At 36.7% G+C, this 22,665-nt stretch overlaps 1 protein-coding gene across 1 annotated transcript in view; it reads left to right on the plus strand.

Annotated features, from left to right (window-relative positions):
- Nucleotides 1-22,665, plus strand: part of TRPC4 (transient receptor potential cation channel subfamily C member 4) — a 271,822-nt gene that overhangs the window by 188,046 nt on the left and 61,111 nt on the right. Inside the window, 1 exon segment of the mRNA XM_020970010.2 lies at nucleotides 19,813-20,149. Coding sequence (XP_020825669.1) covers nucleotides 19,813-20,149 — 337 coding nt within the window.

A 22,665-nucleotide genomic window follows, 5' to 3' on the forward strand; every position in this document is an offset into this window, starting at 1 on the left:
CCTTGAGAAAAGAAGGAACTAAAGGCCAGTATTTATAGCCACAAGGCTTTGAGTGAGTTGATATACACAGATAGAATGAAATTTAAAAGAGTAATGGTAGTAGAGGATGAATGAACTAAGTAAGTAGGAAGATAGTATCAGAAAGACCAGAAACTGATAACTGATCCTTCTTCCTGACCGTGTGTGTGTGTGTGTGTGTGTGTGTGTGTGTCTTAGAGAATTCCCTGTGGAAATGAGAGGGTAAGTGGCTTTTCCAAGGTCATGTTGCCAGGATTTGAAGCCAGGTCTTCTTAGATGTAAGACTAGCTCTCTACATGTTGTGCCATGCAGTGCCTTTTCATCATCATGCGCTCACAGAAACTTAGCTCTCTCTAGAAGACACTGAACCCCTTCTGTCCACATTCTCTAGCACTTTTTGCACCTTCTATCATATCTCTCCTGTATCCTTCTACACTAAATAGCTATACCACCTACCTTGCTCCCTACACACACACACACACACACACACACACACACACACACACACACACAGCCTTGTGACTATAATCTACTGGACTTTAGCTCTCTCTTCCTCTTTTCTCAAGGGGAATATATCTTCTTGTAGTTCTTCTTTGGGATAAATTCACAGTATTTGGTTTTGTTTTGTGTGGTGGCGGAGGTGGGGCTTTTTTTTTCTTTGTACTAAAGTGATTAAGAAGTGATATCCACAGCCTAAACCTTAAGTTACCAGAACCTTCCAAGAATTAAGAAAAGGCTCAGTATCCTTTAAGGAAAAATAAGCCAAACTTGCATGGGAAGGAGAATGATGGAGGCTTTTTGGTGTTAGGCATGATATCCTAGGTCTTATTCACAACATACTTTTACTGAATATTGCTTTGAATTGCACTGTGTTCTAAAGGATCCAGGCCTTCAGAGGACACAAGTTCTGGTAATATTCCTGGATAACAACTATTTGAACTATTGCCTGGAAAGTCTTTACTGGGAACAACTTGGACCAACATTGGTTATAGAATGTATTAGGAATGAATAATGAAAATACAATTAGGAACATTGGTTATTAGTGCGCTTATACAGGGCAAGCAAATGGAGATGTCTGAAATCAAGATTAGATAACTAATTTAGCAAATATATCTTTTTTTATAATTCAGAAGCAATTTTATCTAAATTAATTCAGTGGGTGTGTTTCAATCTGTAGGTTTAGCATTCATCCATTCACAATAGGAGATTTTGCTATATAATTTGTTTCCTGTGTAAAATTTGTTTTAAAATATTAATTCAGTTTTTACCCAATACTAAGGGAAAGGTTAATTTTATCTATATTTGTACTATGTATAGTAAATATTTACTTACCTATGATCAGAGCCTGTAAAGGTATTTGCTGTCTAATAGTGGCATTTTCCCTTTCTAATTAAATTAGAAAGGCCTTTCTCATAAAATTTATTTCTGTAAACTTTGCAACTAAATGAAAGTCTAGGAAACTAAAGGTCCGTATGAAATATCAGTTTTCCACAAAAGTCATAGTAATAATCAAAGTATCAGGTACATGACTAGAAGTTGGAAATTCATTGTTGATTTCAGAGATGGAATAGATGGAATTCAAAGAGTGTACAATCCTAGCTTTTTTCAGGGCAAAATGATATTGTGGAAGTAGCATGGGATTGGTAATCAAAGGCTGTGAATCTCAGTTTGACTACACATGGGATATCTGGCATTTAAGTTCTCTGAGCCTTAATTTCCTCATTTTTCAAAATTAGGGGATTGGAATTTAGCAGTTCTAAATATCTCTTCTAACTCAAAATTATTGATTGTCCATGTCTAAAGCAATAGCATTTACTTTATTTTCTTTTTTCTTTTTTTAAATTAATTTTTTTTGATTTATCAACAATCACTTCCATAAGCTTTTGAGTTTCAAATTCCTCTCCCCCTTCTTCCCCACCTCTCTCCCCAAGACTGAGTGCAATCCGATATAGGCCATACATATACATTCCCATTAAACATATTTTCACATTAGTGATGTTGTAAGTATGAATCAGAACCAATAGGAGGAACCACCAGAAAGAGGAAACAAAACACAATAGAAGAAAAAAAAATAGCAACTAGTATGCTTTGATCTGCATTTACTTTACTTTCAATAAAATAATATACAAATCTTTTGTAGATGCAGAGAAGTAGTATAGAATAGGTGACAGAGAGGAGGTTATGGAGTCAGGAGAATTTGAATTTGGATCCTGCCTCTGACACCTCAAAGATATGTGACCACAGACAAACTATTTTACTAGTTAGTCTCTTAGATTATAAATTATAGACTTCTATACATATATTTCTACAATGAGATTATACTAGGGAGTTCCCTATACTGATGAAATCACAGGCCTAGAACCAAAAAAAATATAGAACATAAGCTCCTTGAGAACAAAAGTTGGCAGCATCTGGTAGACTTGTACAGTGCCTAACAACCGGTCCATTATTTTTCAAAAATGTACTTTTAAAATTTATTTTTATTAATTTTTTTATTTATTTTTCATTTTCAACATTCATTTTATAAGATTTTGAGTTTTAATTTTTCTCCCCCTCCTTCCCCTTGCCCTCCCCAATACAACATGCAGTCTGATACAGACCATACATGTACAATCATATTAAACATATTTCCACATTAGTCATGTTATAAAGAAGAATTAGAACAAAGAGAAAAGCCATGAGAAAGAAAAAAACAAACAATAAATACAAGGAAAAATAGTATGCTTCGCTCTGCACTCAGACTCCTTAGTTCTTTCTCCGAATGTGGAAAACATTTTCCATCTTGAGTCTTTTGGAATTGTATTAGATCATTACATTAACAACTGGTTCTTTTTTTTTTTCCTGTCTGGCTAGGCAATAGTGTTAAGTGACTTGTCCAGGGTCACACAGCTAATGTCAAGTGTCTGAGGTCGAATTTGAACTCAGGTCCTCTTGACTCCAAGGCCAGAGCTCTATCCACTGTGCCACCTGGCTGCCCCGACAATTGGTTCTTAATCAAAGTTTGTTCCATTTAAACTAAATGCCCTTGCAGCAATCACAGGGGCCTTAGTCCAACTAAGGGATAACAGTCCCTTTTTATCTGGCTAAGCTAGAAAGAAGCTGTTTTGTCCCCGTTCCTCAAACATTTGCCATTAAAATCAAGTCATGGGTCAATAGCATGTTTTGTGCATGTCCTCTGTACAAGCCAGGGATTGACTTGATATCTCAATATTTGCTAGAACTAGATAAACAGAAGTGAGCAGTTTTTGAGGAGTAAGAGATATCAGTCAATTGTTTGTAAAACTGCAAAAGCAAATAGCTTCTTCCTCCTGAATCAAGTTCATGTTTATTCACCGAGGAAAGAAATAATCTCCTTAATACTTAGGCCACAGTAGTGAAGGCAGTAATTGTATCATATTTCATTATAGTTCTTTGAAAACTATTCATTGTCATTTTCAGTTTTCAGTCATTTATTTAACACAAGTCTCTTCCAGCAGACTGATGCACTACGTTAAAAAGAGATCGGTCCTACACAAGATGAAAGCAAAGACCCAACTTTGTCACTTGTAAAGTCCTTGTTTTCAATCACCCCATCCCCCATATGAAATGATTCCCTCTCTTTTTTCTAATAGTTGCCTTCATATTTTTTTATCTTCATCTTTTATCTCTATCAAACCTGCTCCCAGATCTTTTTTCCTTCACACAGAGATAAAATTGAAGTAAACAGCTTGAAGTATTGCTTTGTCAGAAATATTTTAATTTTACTTTAAGAATAACTTGAAGAACCAAGTTTTGTCAATCGATGTAGCACATTTTTATTCATAATGCAAAGAAAATAGAGATAGCGGGATGAAAACTTTTATTTCCAAGTAAAATATTTGTGTGTGTGTGTGTATGTTAATAGATGGGCTGGTCCTTAACAAGGCTCAGAACCTTAAGCTCCTAATTTCCTTCCTTCCCTCAAATTTCTTCCCATTGCTATCCATCCTCCACACAGACACCAAAATGACTTTCCTAAAGTTTGACTATAGTGATTACCTATTATCTCTAGGGTCAGTTAGTCAATAATATTTAATAAGCACCTACTGTAATCAAATATAAACTCCTCAGTTTTATATTTAAAGCTCTTCATAACCCATCCTTACCTTTCCAGTCTTAATACTCATTATCCTCCTCTACACACTCCACTCTAGGGTCCAGTCATCTTAGCCTTCACATTGTTGCTCCCACACAACACCTCACCTTCTATGTCCAGGCCTTTGCTCTGGCCGTCCCAAATGCTATAATGCTCTCTCCTTACCTCTGCCTCACGGAATCCCTAGTCTCCTTCAAGATTAAGTATGTACCCACTTTTCCTTGGGGCAGATAGGCGGTACAGTGGATAGAGTACTGACCCTGGAGTCAGGAGGACCTCAGTTCAAATCCAGCCTCAGACACATAACACTTACTAGCTGTGTGACTCTGGGCAAGTCACTTAACCCCAACTGCCTCACAAAAAAAGGCCTTTCTTGGTCACCCACATGTTATTGTGTATTAGAAGGAGGTAGATTCCTTCCAGTATTATTTTCTATTTGCTTTATATGTATTTTATATATGTGTATATATCCATGCATGTGTTACTTTTCCTATTAGAATATAAATTCCTTGAAAACAGAATTGTTTCACTTTTTTCTTTATACCCCCAACATCTAGCATTGTCTGACACACAATAGATTTTTAAACAATGTTTATTGATGAAATGATAAAGCAATGAAGCTATAAGTCATTAGTCATTGGGGTAAGTTTTTTTTTGTGGAAGTAATGGGTGCTTGGGTGCTTGTACTTGGACCCCAATTTCTCCCTAGCCTCAGAAACACTGTCTCTGACAATTTCTCCCCAGCCCAAGTACACTGTGCCTAGCAATTACTCATGAGTGGGCCCCAGCAAGACCCTTATCTCTTTCCCTGGTGCAGTTAAAAGCAGCACCTGAAGGAATTATTAGTTTGAACTGGCTTTGCACTGGGTCATAAAGATATTCTTACCCACTGGGCTATCTATACTCCTGCCCTACCTCATTATCTACATCTTGTACTCCTCATTAACTGTATTCTAGACTTAAGACATATGTATACTCCCTACATCTATCTTGTCAAACAAGACATTGATTGGTGGCAGACTGGACAACTCTCAGTTACCCTGAACTCTAGTTAACTTTGTGAAGTAGCAGTCCTAAAACCACACCTCCATGTGGCCCCCCTTGTGGGTTTTTCCCAGTGAATTCTGGGTAAAACACCTGCGCAGTAGATACAAGAAGTGCGTGTTTCTTTAAGAACTGACCACTCCTTAACCACTCCCTAATCCTGCCCTGAATCACCTAGTTAGCATATTTGACACATGTCTTATTATATTTTATACTATATAAACTTTAACTATGCTCTTCCAAGATTGCAGGATCCTTAAGAATCCTTGCCCGCTGAAAAGCATAACAATAAACTTTTTGCCAACTTGACTTAAAGAAAGCTTGAGTCTGTGAATTCATTCCAGACAACCCATTGTGTACTTCAGTCTTTGAGGGGTCACAACCTCTCAGACTGCAACAGAAGAGATGGTAAGAGGGAAGTTAGAGGACATAGAAAGTAGCAGAAAATCAGCAAGTGGGCTTTTTCTGATGTTGCAAAAACATCACCACCTATACAGGTGCTTGTGCTGCCTTTCCTGCTAGTCAGTCAATAAACATTGATTAAATGCCAGATGGAACAGAAGGTAAAAGACAGTCCCTGACTTCAGGCAGCTCACAGTTTAATGAAGAAGACAATATACACAAACTATGTACAGAAAAGCTTTGTTAAGTCATTTTTCATAACCCCATTTGGGGTTTTCTTGACAGAGATATTGGAGTGGTTTGCCATTTCCTTCTCCAGTTTTTTCTTTTTCTAATTTTTTTAACAGATGAGGAACTGAGGCAAACAGGGTTAAGTCACTTCCCTAGTGTCTGAGGCTCACAAAGATGTCTCCCTGACTTCAGGCAATGCACTCTATCCACTATGCTGCCTGGATGCCCACAGTAAAGCTATGCTTGGATAAATTGGAGATAATCATCCAAAAGAAAGTACTACAATGAAGGCTTCCTGTAGAAGAAGGTGGGATTTTAGTTGATACTAGAAGGAGGAAACTGATTAAAGCCATTGTCTAAATCAGATCCAAAGGTATTGACTGTAAATACAGTGTTTTATAGACCTTTATAGTTTCTTTGACAAATATGGTGAATATTTATGAAAAACATCTTTGAGTAAAGTGATTTCATAGTTGCCTTTAAAGGTCCTTTCTTTTCCTAAGCCTTCAAATATTGAAAGATAGGCTTTTGCTCAAGGAAAGTGGTAAACTTTCAGCTTTCTGGCTTCCAGCCTCTATGGTCTTCTATGCTGAATGTTCAGTAAGCATGAGTAGGCAGGGGTTCTTAATCTTGTGTTACGTAGTGGAAGCCATGGACCTCTTCTCACAATCTTGTTTCTAAATAATTGAAGGAAATGCTAAATTTCGGTTAAAGCACAGTGAAAATAAACATGTGTATTTCTCCGTTCATGTTCACAGACCCCAGAAATCAATGCACTGACCTGGTGGGCCTCAGGTGAAGAACACCTGCTGTAGACAGATTAAGGCAAAAACCAAAATTAACAAATTAACAAGCAAAACAAATCAGGAAATAGAAGTGTTGGGGGAAAAAAGCAACCCTGTCTTGGCTTTTTCTCAGTTCCAGCTGGCAAGTCTGAAAAGAATCATAAATATTCTACTTAAAGATATATCAAACCTACAGCAAATATGTTATAGTAGAAAAAAAAAAAAACTAGGTCCTAAGTCAGAGGATCTGGTTTCAAATTCAGGCACTGATACTTCATATTTGTGTGACCTCAAGCAAGTAACTTAACTTCTCTGGCCTCAGTTTCTTCACCTGTAAAATGCTTTGGACTGAACAACATCTAAGATGCCTTTCAGCTCTGGATCTATTAAACTACAAGCAACAGCATAATTTTTATCTTTTAGAATGAATATATTTATAAAATTTCCAATTCCTTCTATTCTCCTCCAAACATAATAGTCAAGAATTGGAATTTAAAATTTGAAAAGAATTAGAAAGTTTTTAGAATTTGAAAAAAAATGGAAACTGAAAATTAGAGCAGTTTTCTTTTGGAAATGAACTGTGCCTATGGAAGAAGTACCCAAAAGAGGTAGCATGCCCTCACTAATGTTGATAGAGTCAAGAAGTTCCAATTGTCTTGAGCTTTCAGCACTGTTTAGGGAAGAGTACAATTATCCTGACAGAAAACTAAGTAAATATTTTGACTGCTGCTCTCTTCTCATACACATGATGCACTGAAAATTACAGTATAAATGTTTGGAGGTGGTTAAATAGTTACAAGCAGTTGGCAATAATATGTCTAGATGACACAAAACAGGCAAGACCTGCTTGCCATCAAATTGACTCTCACCCAACACAGAATAAGAATTTAGCAGGATACCTTGGATATTTATAAATCCCAACCTAATATAGGCCCACTTGCCAACACAAGGTACATAGGGGGAAATACTAAAGACCTGATGAATAAGTGTTAATCATAGTTACGATGATCAAAGCCATCTTTACAGTCAAGGTGAGATAGTCCATGTTGGATATTAACCCAGAATTCCAAGTCCTATCTGCATACATAGAAATTACATTAAAAGCTGAGAATATGGTGAATGAAATAGTTGCTTTGGACACTATTAGCTAAGTTATCCAGGATTCCAGGACTAATGAGCAATGTAGATATGTGTGGATTTCTATAGGTTTTAGTGATTTGGTAGAGAAGGGCATGACTCCTCCTATATTAATATGTCCCCAGAGAGGAGAAGGAAGAGAGAAGAGAATAGTAGATAAGAAGTGCCTACCATTCCTCATTACTTCACCATTGTAGTCCAGGATACATTTATCTACTGGCCTAGATAAATTAACTTTTTTGTTTAGTTCAATGAACTGCCTTCTCTTTTGGCATCTCTGCCAGGTGAGTCAGTGTCAGTTTCCCTCTCCCCCACAGGATATCAGCATCCCGAAGCCTTTCCCCCATAGGCTAGTTTCAGTGTTGCCTCTCTCCAGTTAGCTAGTGTCCTGAGGACTCTCCATTCATGGACAGGTGTCAGTATCTCCTCACTCTCTGCTCATGATTGGTGGTATGGTGTCTAAGCAACTATTTGTTGTGGTAGATGGAATGCTGTGCTTGGGGAAGGTCTGTATTCATATCCTACTTCAGACATTTACTAGTTGTGTGACGCTGAGCAAATCACTTAACCTCTGTTCCCACATCAGCAAAAAGAGGTTAGACTCAATGGCCTCTAAAATCCTTTCCCTCTCTAAATAGATGATCCTATGATTTAAAAGCACAATATATTGCTGAATGCCCTGTGGGCCAAAATTATCACTTAGACTCAGAATAAGGGACAGGATCTCTGCAAACTTGTTGAAGATTTGATGCTTCCTTCAACCAGATTTATGATCTTCTATCACATTTGGAAGTTCACTGCCAACATGCATTAATAAATATGGATTTTTATTACCTCCCTTCTCACTGTTCATTGAGAATCCTGGAAAAATACTCTCTCATTTTCAGTCACCAAACAAGCAGTTCCAGTGAGCAGGGACAAGCCAATTAGACTGTACCTCTTACAGAAGATTCCTCCCTTTAGCCCCACAAATGTAGAAAAGTACAATTTCAGATTTTTAATCTCTGGGATTAAAAAAAAAGTGCTTTCACTCATTGTTCCCTGGTATCAAAGAGTGTTTGTCATGTCACAGAAGGTTAAATTCAATGTGTTAATGAGCACAAGGGAATGTAAAATGAGTAACTTCTGCTTGTGCAGGCATATATAACATGTTAATAATTAATGAACTATTTTTGCACACCAGACCTTTTATTGAATCTGTTGAAGTGACTCTTTTGCCCTAATTTTGGAATGCATAATTATAACATTTGTGCATAACTGACTTCTGAACATTTTGATGAACCCCATTATTTAAGATTTTTGAAATGAGAATTGGAACTATTTTAATTTTATATTGAGAGTATAGCTACATTGTAGTTTCACCCTTCAGTAGCATAAGGATTTAACCTATATATACACACACATATGTGTGTCCATCCAAAGGTATGTATATATTTGTGTGACTATATGTATGTCTCTCTCTCTCTCTCTCTCTCTCTCTCTCTCTCTCTATATATATATATATATATATATATATATATATATATGTACATATATTTCCTTTGAAACATGTTCTTAAATAAGAGAATATTGAACTTCTCTCATACTATGAATAGACATCTTTCAATTTTCAAAGGTTTTCATAGCCAGTATCAATTTATAGTCTTAAGATTTTTTGCAGAATAATCTACACTCAGTAGTTTCCCCTGCCAATATATTAAAGCCTCCTGGTGGGTCCCTCTTCAAAGCAAAACCTTCCAAGATATTGATTCTGCCTTTTTTAGGACAACATAGTTATTCAGAATTGAAAATGTGCGTTTGAATTGTGGAACAAAAGAGCAGAGGGAGACTTTACCATATTTTGTTAATTAAAGATAAGTAGAATAAAGAAGTAATATCAAGCTGAAAACTCTGTAGCCTCCAGGACATAAGATCACAAATTTAGAACTGGAAGGAACTTTAGAGTTTATGTAATCCAGACTTTTTGCTTTATAGATGCTGCTGAGAGTTTAAGCGATTTGTCCAAAATCACGCCAGTAGAAAATTTTATGCCTAGGATTTGAATCCACCTCCTTTCTACCAAATCCAGAATTCTTTCCCCAGATGAATTGACCATAAGGAGTTCAGATCACTCAGAATTCTGTGCTTTAAAACAAGAAATAACAGGAGTAACACATTTGATTTTTTTTTTGTGAGGCAATTGGTGTTAAGTGACTTTCCCAGAGTTACACAGCTAGTAAGTGTTATCTGTCGGAGGCCAAATTTGAACTCAGGTCCTCCTAACTCCAGGGCCAATGCTCTATCCACTAGCTGCCACCTAGCTGCCCCAACAAAAGTGATTCTTTCTGAAAATAAACTGTGGTTAACTTAAAGTGTTGTTCTCTCCACAATTTATGCTAGAGGATTCTACCAGGGTTTGCAAAGGGCCATGCTAGTATATTAGCTACATTTACAGTTTATTCATATATGTATATGTATATATATATATATATATATATATATATATATATATAGAGAGAGAGAGAGAGAGAGAGAGAGAGAGAGAGAGAGAGAGAAGAGAGAGAGAGAGAGAGAGAGAGAGAGAGAGAATTGACATTATATTCATATTTATTCAATTAAACTGGCTCAAGTAGAGCTCATTGTGGGTATTTAAACATTAAACCCAGGCCAATATCTGAGAAGACAAAATTTTTTTAAGAGGCAAAGGCTGTTTTTGACATGAGTGCTCCCCACATCTACTACTCCCCTCCCCACCCGTGCCGCAAACTTATACATATATAAATATGGAACTCTCATAGCATAGAATCACATATTTAGAGCTAGAAGGGACCCCAAAGGGAATCAAACCCAATTTATGAATAAGGAAACTGAGGAACATAGTTTGCCCAGGAACATAGTTTGTTAAATGTCTGAGGTAGCATTTGAACTCTGATTTTCCTAACTCCAAAACCACTTTGCCACAAGAGATAGCAAAGACATTAGTTGCTAAGGCAAGAGCATAAGTAAGATCAGGATACATAAGTCATGAAAGCAAAAAGAATGGGTTGTTTCATAAATTTTCTCATTGGTTCAACTGGCTAATGTCAATAAGCCAACACAAATCAGAGAGAGAGGTTTCATTTCATTCAGAATGTGACACACCCCACCAGTAGCTGATGTGAGTGTATCATCCATAATACAGTTAGAAGCATTTCTACGTTACAAAAGAAAAAAAAGATAGCTGTTCATTAAAGTGCAGCTGATTATGCAAAGAAAAATGTCTGCTTGTTAAAGAGAATATTTAACATTAGCTACAGGAAATAGATAAGGGATGTGTCCCTGTAGTAGTTTCACTAAATCAAAGTTAAATCTATTAAGCTAGATAAGGGAGAGAGACATTCTTGAGACAAAAGGCCTCCTTTTTTATGTTTATTGACTGATTAAATCTTTTTTGTACCAATTTGGGAAGCATATAAGACATTTAAGGGAACCAGCTATTGAAGCTGCAACTCCAGTTCATGCAGGGGTCATATACAGCAAAATGGTGAATACAAAACAAAATGGAATCAATTATGTTCTCCCCCAAATTCACTTTCTTTTAAAATCTATTTTATTTTATTTTTGGCATTCTTTTTTTTTCATTAAATTTGAGCTATAAATTGTCTACCTTCCTTCAGCTTCCCCCACCCATTGAGTAAGCAAGCAATATGATACCCATTATGCATATGAAGTTCTATAAAACATATTTCTATATTAGGCATGTTGCCAAAAAAAGCAAGAAAAAGGTGAAAAATATTGTTTCAATGTACACTCAGAGTTCATGAGCTCTCTGAGTATGTATAACATTTTCCATTGTGAGTCCTATGGAACTGTCATACATCATTGTATTTATCAGGGTAGCTCGGTCACTCACAGTTGATTGTTGTTATGACGTCACTGTTTTTCTGGTCCTACACACTTCACTTTGCATCAATTTACTGAAGGTTTTTTTCTTTTCTAAAACCATCCACTTCGTCATTTCCTACAGTACAATAGCATTTCATCACAATCATATACCAAAACGCATTCAACCTTTCCCCAATTGATCAGCATCCACTCAGTTTCCAATTCCTTGCCACCACAAAAAGAAATACTGTGAACATTTTTGTGTCTCTATGTCCTTTCTCTTTTTCTTTGTTCTCTTAAAATGTAGACCTAGCAGTGGCATTGCTGGGTCACAGGGTATGCATGATTTTATAGTCCTTTTGGCATAGTTAAAATTGTTCTCCAGAATGTTTGGACCAGGTCACAACTTCACCAACAGCAATGTATTAGTGTATTTATTTTCCCACCTCTCCTACATTTGTCATTCCTTTTTTGTCATGTTAACTAATCTGACAGGTATGAGGTATGATACCTCAGAGTTGTTCTAATTTTAATTTTTCTAATTACTGTTGATTTAAAGCATTTTAACATGACTATTGATAATTTAGATCTCTTCTTTTAAAAACTTCCTCTTTGTATCCTTTGACTACTTATCAGTTGGAGAATAGCTCTTATTTTTATAAATTTGGCTCAGTTCCCTATATTTAAAAATTCACTTTTATCAGTATCAAGGAAGAAAGAGTAATCAATAGTGTCAGATGCTGGAAGGAGCTCAAGGTGATGAATGTGGCTTAGTGGAGAGAGCCTTGGACTTGAATCAGAACGTTTAAATCCTGTTTCAAATTCTTATTCATTTTGCAACCTTGGGCGAATCACTTCACTCTCTGTCTTGGTTTCCTTTTTTGCAAAGTGGTGATAAAAATACCTGCAGGACTTACTTCAAAGAAAGGTTTTCCAGTTCAAAAGAGATAATGAAGATAATGCATGGAAAGTGCTTTGCAAACCTTGAAGTACTACTTGTCGACTTGACTTGCTATATGAAAGTCAGTTATCATCATGAAGACTAAGTGGAGGTCATTAGATTTTCTGATTATGATGTTCATGGTGTCATAGGCACAGAGCACAGGTTGAGTGTGTCTTCCCTTCTCCTCTGATGACGGTGATCATAGCATTTAAAGCTCGAATGGGCCTTAGAGACCATCTAGTCTAACACCCCCATTTCATAGATGAGGAACCAAAAGTCCTTTGTTAGTGCTTGATGTAACTTTCAAAATCAGAATCACAAATTCCAAATCATAAAATCTCAGAATCATAAGGGACATCTGAGATCATGGAGTCCAATCTGTACTTGAACAAGAGCTCCCTCTTCAATGTTCCCATGCCATGAAATATAATCCAAGCTTTACTTAATGACTTCCTCTGAGGGAATTCCTTCTGCTTCCTGAAGAAACTCATTCCTCTTTGAGAGATGGCTCTAATTGTTAAAATTTTTTACTTGCATCAAGCCTGGATAGAGGCTTGATAGTTAGAGGAAGCTGGTGATATGGCAGATACTGTCAGAGTCAGGAAGACCTGATTTCGAATCCAGCATCAGATACTTATTAGCTGTGAGACCCTGAGTAAATCACTTAGCCTCTGTTTACCTTAGTTTCTTCAGTTATAAAATGATGATAATGATAACACTTACCTTGCTGGATTGTTATGAGATCAAATGAGATAACATTTGTAAAATAAATAAATAAATAAATAAATGCTTAGTACAGTACCTAACACATAGTAGGTGCTAGAAATTCTTATTTCTTTTCTTTCCCTAAATCTGGATCTCTAGAATTTACTTTCATTGTTCCTAGTTCTATCCTCCAACAACAACATCTAATGATACGTTTTTCTCTTAATCTTCAAATACTTGAAGACAGCTATCATGTCCCTCATAAGTATTCTTTCCTTCAGGCTAAATATCTCCAGCATCTTTACTCCCACCTTCTTATGACATTGTCCTGATGTCATCACCATGTTTGTTCCCATCCTCTGTTTCTCGATGTCCCTCACAAAATGAGATGCTGAGGGTTGAACACGATACTCCACATGCAATCTGGATCTCTGGATCTGAACAGACCAGATACAGATGCAAGCGGAGGGCAATGGAATGATTATTAACTTTGCCACTGGGCTTCTCAGTACATTGTTAGACTATAGTAAGGAAGGGACTTTCCCATGGTCACACAGCTAGTAATTTACAGAGCCATGTTTCAAAGCCAGATCCGTTATCTTCAAAATCAGTTCTCTTTCTGCATCACTATCCTGTGTTCTTTGATGGCAATGTCTTGAGAAACTCATGGTCCTTCCACATTACATATCATAATAAGGTGGCTAGGTAAAATAGGTATAATGTATGTAAGCATTATATACATGACATACGTATGTGAATCTGTATATGTGGATACATGTGGAACACATGAATGTCTATGTATACATAGACAAATGTGTATGTACATATGCCTTTTAGACAGAAAGAGGGCATGTATACCCACATATACACATAGAAGAGAAATAACATTGTGGAATGGATAGAATGATGGATTTACATTGAGGGACAGAACAAGGGCTTAAATTCCACTTTTGACACATGTTATCTGTGCAATCACAGACAAGTCACATTATCTCTCAAACTCAGAGATTGTAGATAAATTATTACCTTCTTTAATGGACAGAGTTCCTGCACTAGAATTTCCCTACACAACTGAAATCACAAGTTTTGATATCCAGTGATGCTTGGAGGGGTGGGAGGGGGTGAGATTAAACAACAATGTTTCGGGAGAAAGGAGGAAGAAGATTTGGTCTGTGGATGTCCTTCTCTCTTGTGTCATAACAATCCTAGAAGTTCAAAGACTTTGCCACTCAAGTTCTGATAAATCCTCTTTCTGTCTGTTATCTAGTACCAGCCTAGCACTGTTCAGAGAGGCTCATCACAAGACTGGTCATAGAGTAATGGCATTTTAGCTACAACAACTCTAAAACCAACTGCCAATTAATTCATAGACAAGGAGTGTGATTTACATCAAGGGAAGTAATGCTTACCCCACTGAAATCCTAGATCCTTGAAGTAAAGAAATAGGATTTGTTTCAGCACATATCTTGGGATCCTTTCTAAAAGCATTGATTTCTGAAAGTATAATACCTCTGGTCCTTTTCTAGACCACTTCCTTGTCTAATTAGGTTTTTATTATTTTTTTTTTGGGTGAGGCAATTGGGGTTAAGTGACTTGCCCAAGGTCACACAGCTACTAAGTGTCAAGTGTCTGAGGTCACATTTGAACTCAGGTCCTCCTGACTCCAAGGCTGGAGCTTTCTCCATTGTACCACTTAGCTGCCCCTCTAATTAGATTTTGAATGTGACGGATTCCTTATGATTCTGGATGGACTGATGAGTGTTAATACTATTTAGGCACGTATTTGCATGTACTTTGGAAGTGGGACTTCTAACACCTCCCTCTCAGGACTCATACTACTGATATCATAATGCAGGTGACCACTTGTACCAAGGGCTAGCCGTGAATATGATCATGTTTGTCATGATAGTGGAGATGAGAAAGGTCAGAAGGAATATACATGTATAAACCACCTATTATATGCCAGACACTACGCTAAGACCTCTACAAATATTATTTTATTTAATCCTCACAAAAAACCCACAAGGTGGTGGATGTTATTATCCCCATATTAAAGACAAAGAAAACAGAGGTTAAGTGACTTGATGAATTTGAACTCAAGCCTTCCTTACTCCAGGCCCATAGCTCTTTCCACTGTGCCACCTAACTGTTTTACTCTAGAAAATTTATTCAGCACTACTAACATGCTTTTAATTTAAAAGAAAAGTAAGCTAAATACTTTTGCAGAAAACACTATGATTTCAACAGTAATTTAAATTCATAAATTATTATACAAATAGAAAAGTTATGGTGAAAATAAATATGAAATTATTTTTCATTCCTATCTTTTTTTGGAGGGGAGCAGGGAGAGTGTTTGCCTGGCACATAGTACACACTTAAAATATTATTAATTGATCAATTAGAAATATTATTTTTCTTGGGGTCATTATTCTAAGAAAAATCATAACTCATTTAAATATTATAGTTGATAAAACTTTTTGAAGCAAAAATGAGTCTATTTTAGACTGAATTAAAATAGTATAATGGGTCAAAATCTGATAGAAGGGTGGAATGTAAAAGGACATGAGTAAAGATTTAGATTTATTCTTGTTTGTAGAAATAGTTCTTGGGCAATTTCAGTTCTGTTAGTAGATAAAATCACATTTTGCAATTAATGTCAAGACCTTTAGAGACTTTTTATAGTACCCACATCTGCTCACACCCTTCTCATACCCTCCTATTGATATTCCAGTTTTATGATGTATGTGTTAATGTTTTGATGCCTCCTTTACAAGCCATAATTGTCTTCTTATGTTCGAACTGTTTAAAATGTATAAAATAAATATTTCCTTGGAATTTTTATATGTCATATCAACACTCTAAGGCTATAAGTTGTGGGATAGGTGATGATAGACATAGGTGGAGGGACTTTTCTCATGAGGCATTTCCTCTAGCAGTGAAATCCCAGGTGCAGGCAGCCCTCTTCTATCCCATCCATGTTAGCGATGAATAGAAGCAGTAGGCAGATGTATCTACTAATTTGGTTTGAATGCATCCCTACAATCATTTTGTTGTTGTTAAAAGAAGTTCTGAGAGCCAATACTTGTGGGGAGAACATTGTACAGCTCATTTCCAGAGTAATTTCATGTAGATCATTTATCAGGCCTCAGAGTAAATAGTTAATCTAGTAAACTGAAACTTGCTCCACTAATGATGATGATGATGATGATGATAACTAACATTTATGTAGTAGTGCTTACTATGTGCCGGTAACTCTGCTAAGTGCTTCAAGATTATCTTATTTGGTCCTCACAACGACCCTCAGAGGTAGGTGCCTTTATTATCCCCATCTTACAGATAAAGAAACTGAGGCAAACAGGGGTTAAAGTGAGTTGCCTAGGGTCACACAGCTACTAAGAATTTGAAGCCACATTTTAACTCATGTCTTAGTGAGAATTAAGTAGAAATCAAAAATAAAAATGGCATATAAGGCCCAGACATTCAGTCTCTGTCAGTGAATAGTCTTTAGGTGAAAGACCTACTTGTCCACCTAAGTTATAAATGCTTCCGAAAGACATTTTTCTAACCTCTGGGCCTGAGTTATTCGTAGAGTAGCTACTGGAATGCTGGCTGAGGCAATGTTGTTGATTCTACTAGGGGTGGGGAACCTGTGGCCTGGAAGCCACATGTGGTCTTCTAGGTCCTTGAGTGTGGCCTTTTGACTGAGTCCAAGTTTTATAGAACAAATCTTTTTATTAAGGGGATTTCTTCTGTGAAGTTTGGATTCAGTCAAAGGGCCGCACTTGAGGACCTAGAGAACCACATGTGGCCTGGAGGCTGCAGGTTGCCCGCCTCTGTGACTAGTCCCTAACAATTCTAGTTGGCAGATTCAGGATGGCCTTTTGAAGCTCTTTCCTCAAATTCCATTTCTTCTCATATCTGTTAGACCTATGAGAATTAATGAGATGATAGTACTTCCTTCTCATGTTTTATACCTCTCCTCCATTTCCTTGACTCTTTTATTGAAGATTAGGAAAATGGACCAAGCCACATTAGAATTCAGATGATTTTATTCTTTGCCAAGAAAGGAGTTTCTAAAAAGGCATCTCAATGGGCTATTGTAAAGGGAAAAAAAGAAGTATTTGACTTACAGAACTTTCAGAAAAAAGTAGCTGCTGTCACCTAGAAGATGTCCTTTTTGGACTTGACTTTGCTGATGCATAATGAATTAGCCCAAAGTATGTCATACTTCTGCCATTACGGGCCCTGAGTGAGAAAATTGGCAAGGGATATGTCAGGCAAAGCTCATCCTTTGAATAATACAGTTTAACTTTACCATTTAAGGGTTATGGTGCTTACCTTGAACAGATGACTCATCAAGGCAATAAGAGTAGACCTGACTAACCTAACCATCCAAGAATGCAGCTTGATCTATATTGAGAAAAGTTTTGGGGATGCCAAATGTGTTATGAATTCATTTTGGTTTAATTTAATAAAAATTTATTGGGCCCCACTAAGTACTCAGCACTGTGTCAGGCGATGTGGAGACGCAAAATGAGCAAACCACATCCCTTGGCACAATGCTGAGCACATAGCGGGCATTTATTCTCCACTTCAGTTGGGGAGATAGCGTACAAAGTTACTGCATATTTGTATAAAGGAAAAATGGATTACAGCCTGTTTCTACTTCATCACTGTAGCCCAGATTCTTCATGTATCACTCCTAGGTTAGCAAGCTTGCCTTCTAACCAGACTGCCTCCCTCAGATTCCTATACACTAATTTACACCCCCTAATAAAATACTGTAAGTGGCTTCTGGCTCTAGAATCAAAGGTGGTGGTTGTTGTTGTGGTTGTTGTTTAGTTGTTTCAGTCCTGTCCGACTCTTTGTGACTCCATTAGGTTCTTGGCAGAGATACTGGAGGGGTTTGCCATTTCCTTCTCCAGCTCATTACAGATGAGGAAACTGAGGCAAACAGGGCTAAGTTATTTTCCCAGGGTCACATAGCTAATGTCTGAGGCCACATGTGAACTCAGGTCTTCCTGATTCCAGACCTTCCATTGTGCTGTCTAGTTTAAACTCTGTCACTGATACTTACTAGCTGTATGACTTTGGTCAAATCATTTCACTTCACTAGACTTGATTTTCTTATCTGCAAAAAGAGGAAATTGGACGTGATGGCCTATGAGAGGCCTCTAGTTCTAGATCTAATTATGATTATATGACCCTCTTTAGGTTCATGGTAAAGTCCAAATTCCTTTCTCTGACATTCAAGGACTTCAATGATCTAGATCCAACTTAACTGTTTAATTTTATCTCCTAATACTAAGAAAATCTATATAAATCTTCATGAGGCAAAGATGTCTGTTCATTGTACCCTAGCACATACCTTACAATTTCTAACCTCCACGCTTTTGCTCACGTCTTAATTACAGAAGAAAGAACCCTGACTCTGGAGTCAGAGGACCTGGATTAAAAGCCTGTCTCTGATGATTAATAGCAACTGACCTTGGGAAAGTCACTTAGCCTCACTGGGCCTCAGTTTCTTCTTATGTGAAATGAGGGAATTGGACTATGTTGCCCTCGATGTCCCTTCTAGATCTTATATCTATGATACTAGGACCATTCATGGAATACCTTCTTCCTACTTTTCTGCTTATCTAAATCTTGCCCTTTCACCAAATCCCAGCTCAAATATCACTTTTTATCTTAATCTGATCGAGCTGGAAGTGATCTGGCCCTCCTCTGAGTGAAAATCTATATAATGAATGAATGAATGAATGAATGAATGAATGAATGAATGAAAAGCCATTCATTAAGTTATTACTGCGTTAGGTACTGTGTCAAGCACTGAAGATACAAATACAAAAAGCAAGAAAGCTTCTCTCCCCAAGGACATTCTAACAGGAAAAAATAAAATAAAATAAAATAAAACACATATAGAGAAATGGTAGCCAGGAAGAAGTATTTTAGTCTAGTGATGAAGAAGCTGGTGAGTGGAATTACAGAGCAATTAATTGACATATGTTTCTAGAACTGATAGTCTCAATTGGAATTCTATTTCCAGAATAGAAGGGCATATGCACCACGTCTGCCTAGGCATTGACCTACTTGCGGTTAATTCTCGATTAGGAGCACAGGACCACAGGTCAGAGTTGAAATGCTTGGTCCAGCCCAAATCATTTGCTATCTAATATTGCTCATCATCTTTACCTACATAGAAGTTCTATTTTCCCAATTGGATTACAAGCCTTCTGAGGGTAGACACTATGTTTGATACCTCTTTATGTTCCTCTCAACTTCATTTATGACAGAAGAATATGAGTTCCTTGAGGACGAGGTCTTTTTTGTTTGGTTTTTGTTTTTGTCTTTTTAACCCCAGTGTCAAGCACAGCACTTTGTGCAAGTAGATAATCATTCATTTTTATTTAACTGAATTGAAAGTAAGCATTTTCCACAATGAGTGATAAGGCATTTTAAGCTGCAAAGGGCCTCTTGACTTTTGAGACTGCAATGATCTAAGTGATGAGATAAAAGTTATTTTGTGTGATACCGACTTTACTTTTCTTTTCCCTCTTTCTCTCCCTGTCTCTCTTCCTCTCTTGTTTCAGTTTGTTGCACAACCGAACTGTCAGCAGCTCCTTGCATCTCGCTGGTACGATGAGTTCCCAGGCTGGAGGAGAAGACACTGGGCAGTGAAGATGTTGACATGCTTCGTCATAGGACTTCTTTTCCCTGTCTTCTCTGTATGCTACCTGATAGCCCCCAAAAGCCCCCTTGGACTCTTCATCAGGAAACCATTTATCAAGTTTATCTGCCACACTGCATCTTATTTGACATTTCTGTTCCTGCTGCTGCTTGCCTCTCAACATATTGACAGGTCAGACTTGAACAGGCAGGGGCCACCACCAACCATCGTCGAGTGGATGATATTACCGTGGGTCCTGGGTAAATGTATTACTCTAGAAAATATCCTGGAAATGTCTTACTACCATGATGTTTGCATTGCTCAGGAATGAGGTACCAGTGAGGTTTGGAGACATAAGAAAGCCTAAAATAATGTTTGGTTATTTTAGATCTAAGTTCTATTCAGATATTTCAGAACAAAGTGAAAAAAATTGTACAAGGTCCCTCACTAGCCTTGGATATATTTGCTCTTTGTGATGCAGTATACAAATTAACTCTTTCTGCTTCCACATGGCAATCTGGAAATGTAAACTAAAGCATTAGGATTGCAAATTATAATATTTTCTTTTTTTAAGCTGCAGAAAATTTCAGATTTTGTTTTACTTTTATTAATTCTAGGATCATATGAGGATAAATTAAACCATTTTACAAATCTTTCCAAACCATTTGCATTTTTAAAAATAGGATAAAATATTCAAAGGGTTATAATGTCACCCCTAAATTAATTCTATTCATTTGCTTTTTTAGTTAGAGCCCCATGAACCTTGTTTTAAATTAGAAACATTCATAGTAATCGGTATCATTCTTCTTCCTTCCTCTCTCTGCCTCCCACACCCTCACCAATCTCCCTTACACTTTGTTTCCCAGCACCTTTTAATCTGAAACTGAAGCAACTCATGCTAAGGTAGAAAATTTTTAAATGGAAAGTGAACACTTTGTTTTTCTTTCTTCTTGTTCACATAGCTATGATAGAAATTTACATTTTTGTGATTATCTTTCCTATTGAGAAATCATGTGCCTTCTCAATTTGGCTCTTTCTCAAAACATTTCTAGTATTATGCATGTTTATCTTATTTGGGAAATTTATTATTTAGAAAATATAAGGCTAATTCATTACTTTCCCTGTTCTTTGGGGGTTTTTTTAAGATGCTACTTAGAGTGCGTAAGATAGAGTGAAGTGGAGGGGGGAGACAGAAAGTTATCTAGGTGAATCTGAATTCATTCACTCAGTTCAAGACATCATCAACACTTTAATTTGAGTCCTACAGATGGAGAAAGCATGTTTGATATGCAATATGGAACATCCTTCATATAAAGGGACTTTTAAAATAGGATTTTCTCTCTCTCTCTTGATTTGTTTAAATGTGATTAAATTTGAAGATGGAAATAAGAACTGGGTGGTTTTCCAAGATCCCTGTGAATCTAATAAATGAAACTCAGCATATCCCTCTGTGGATGAAATAATTTATGTGCTTCTATTTATATGTTGGGGCTAAGATATGTTTAAATGTAGAGATTTTTTATATCATTGAATTTGTATTACAAAAAGGCCCAGCGTTTTATTTCCCCACATGTGATTTTATTCATATCATGTAAATCTGATCTGTTATATATCTTAAAGAGCCATTCTTAATATTGTTGTGTATTTCCACAATTAAGTGTAGCGAATTAGGTCTGTGTACAATTTTGTGCTATGAATCTGTACTACACAGATAACTTGGGAGCATACTAAATGCTATTTTGTCAAAATATTACAAGTATTTCAAACAAGAAATATAGATAAAAACATAAATTAGTACAGTTTTCTAGGAAGGAACCTTTATTTGTGAGATTTTTAACAAAGGGAATTTATATTAAGCCCTTGAAGGTAACACCCCTCCAAGTTATGAGTGTCAAGAGGGATTTAATTTGACTATGGATTCTTGTCCTTGCAAAGGTGACCATTGCAACTTATTAAAAGCCTAGAGAAGCTGTGATCTTCCTTGGTGGAGTGAATTCCCACATATTGACAGAGCTCTCAGTGTGTTCAAGTATTCAAGTATTATAGCATATATTCTTAGGAAAAAATGAAAACTTTCTAAAATCACGTCCTTCAGTACTCAATGATTTTAAATAAAAGAAAGTAAAAGGGGAGGTTTGTTCATAATATAAAAGCATTAAATCTTTTTTTTTTTAATCACAAGTGAGATGTAATAACATATGGAAAAGAATTAAGATTCTGAGTTCAAAGTTGCTCCATTTTCCATTTTTATAAAGTAGGTTGGTCATTTATGTTCTAAACACTAGGTAAAATTATTAGGCAATGTTTATACAGATAGATAGATAGATAGATAGATAGACAGACAGATACAGATATAGATAAATATATAGATAGATATCTATTCTGCCGTTTGCAAATAAGGTTCTAGGTTAATAACTTCTATCAATAGAGCATGTCCTGAGAATCGTTTTCTAACACGAGGAACAAGGGCTTTGTGAAGAACCATTAAATCCTGTGCAATTAAAATCAATACATATTCACTTAGTTCTTGGTGCAGATAAGACACTGGACTAGGAATGTAGGATATATAAAGATAAGCCATAATGCCTTCCTTCCAATTTAGAACGGGGGGTCTGGCAAAATCAGAGAGGGACAGCTAAGTGGTACAGTGAATACAGCATTGGCTTTTGAGTCAGAAAGACATGATTCCAAATCTTTACTAGCTGTGAGACACTGGGCAAGTCACTTAACCTCTGCCTGCCCCAGTTTCCTCATCTGTAAAATGGGGACAATAATA

Source organism: Phascolarctos cinereus, unplaced genomic scaffold (assembly GCF_003287225.1).
Source record: "Phascolarctos cinereus isolate Bilbo 61053 unplaced genomic scaffold, phaCin_HiC Scaffold_726;HRSCAF=1367, whole genome shotgun sequence".
In the NCBI taxonomy this organism is placed as follows: domain Eukaryota; kingdom Metazoa; phylum Chordata; class Mammalia; order Diprotodontia; family Phascolarctidae; genus Phascolarctos; species Phascolarctos cinereus.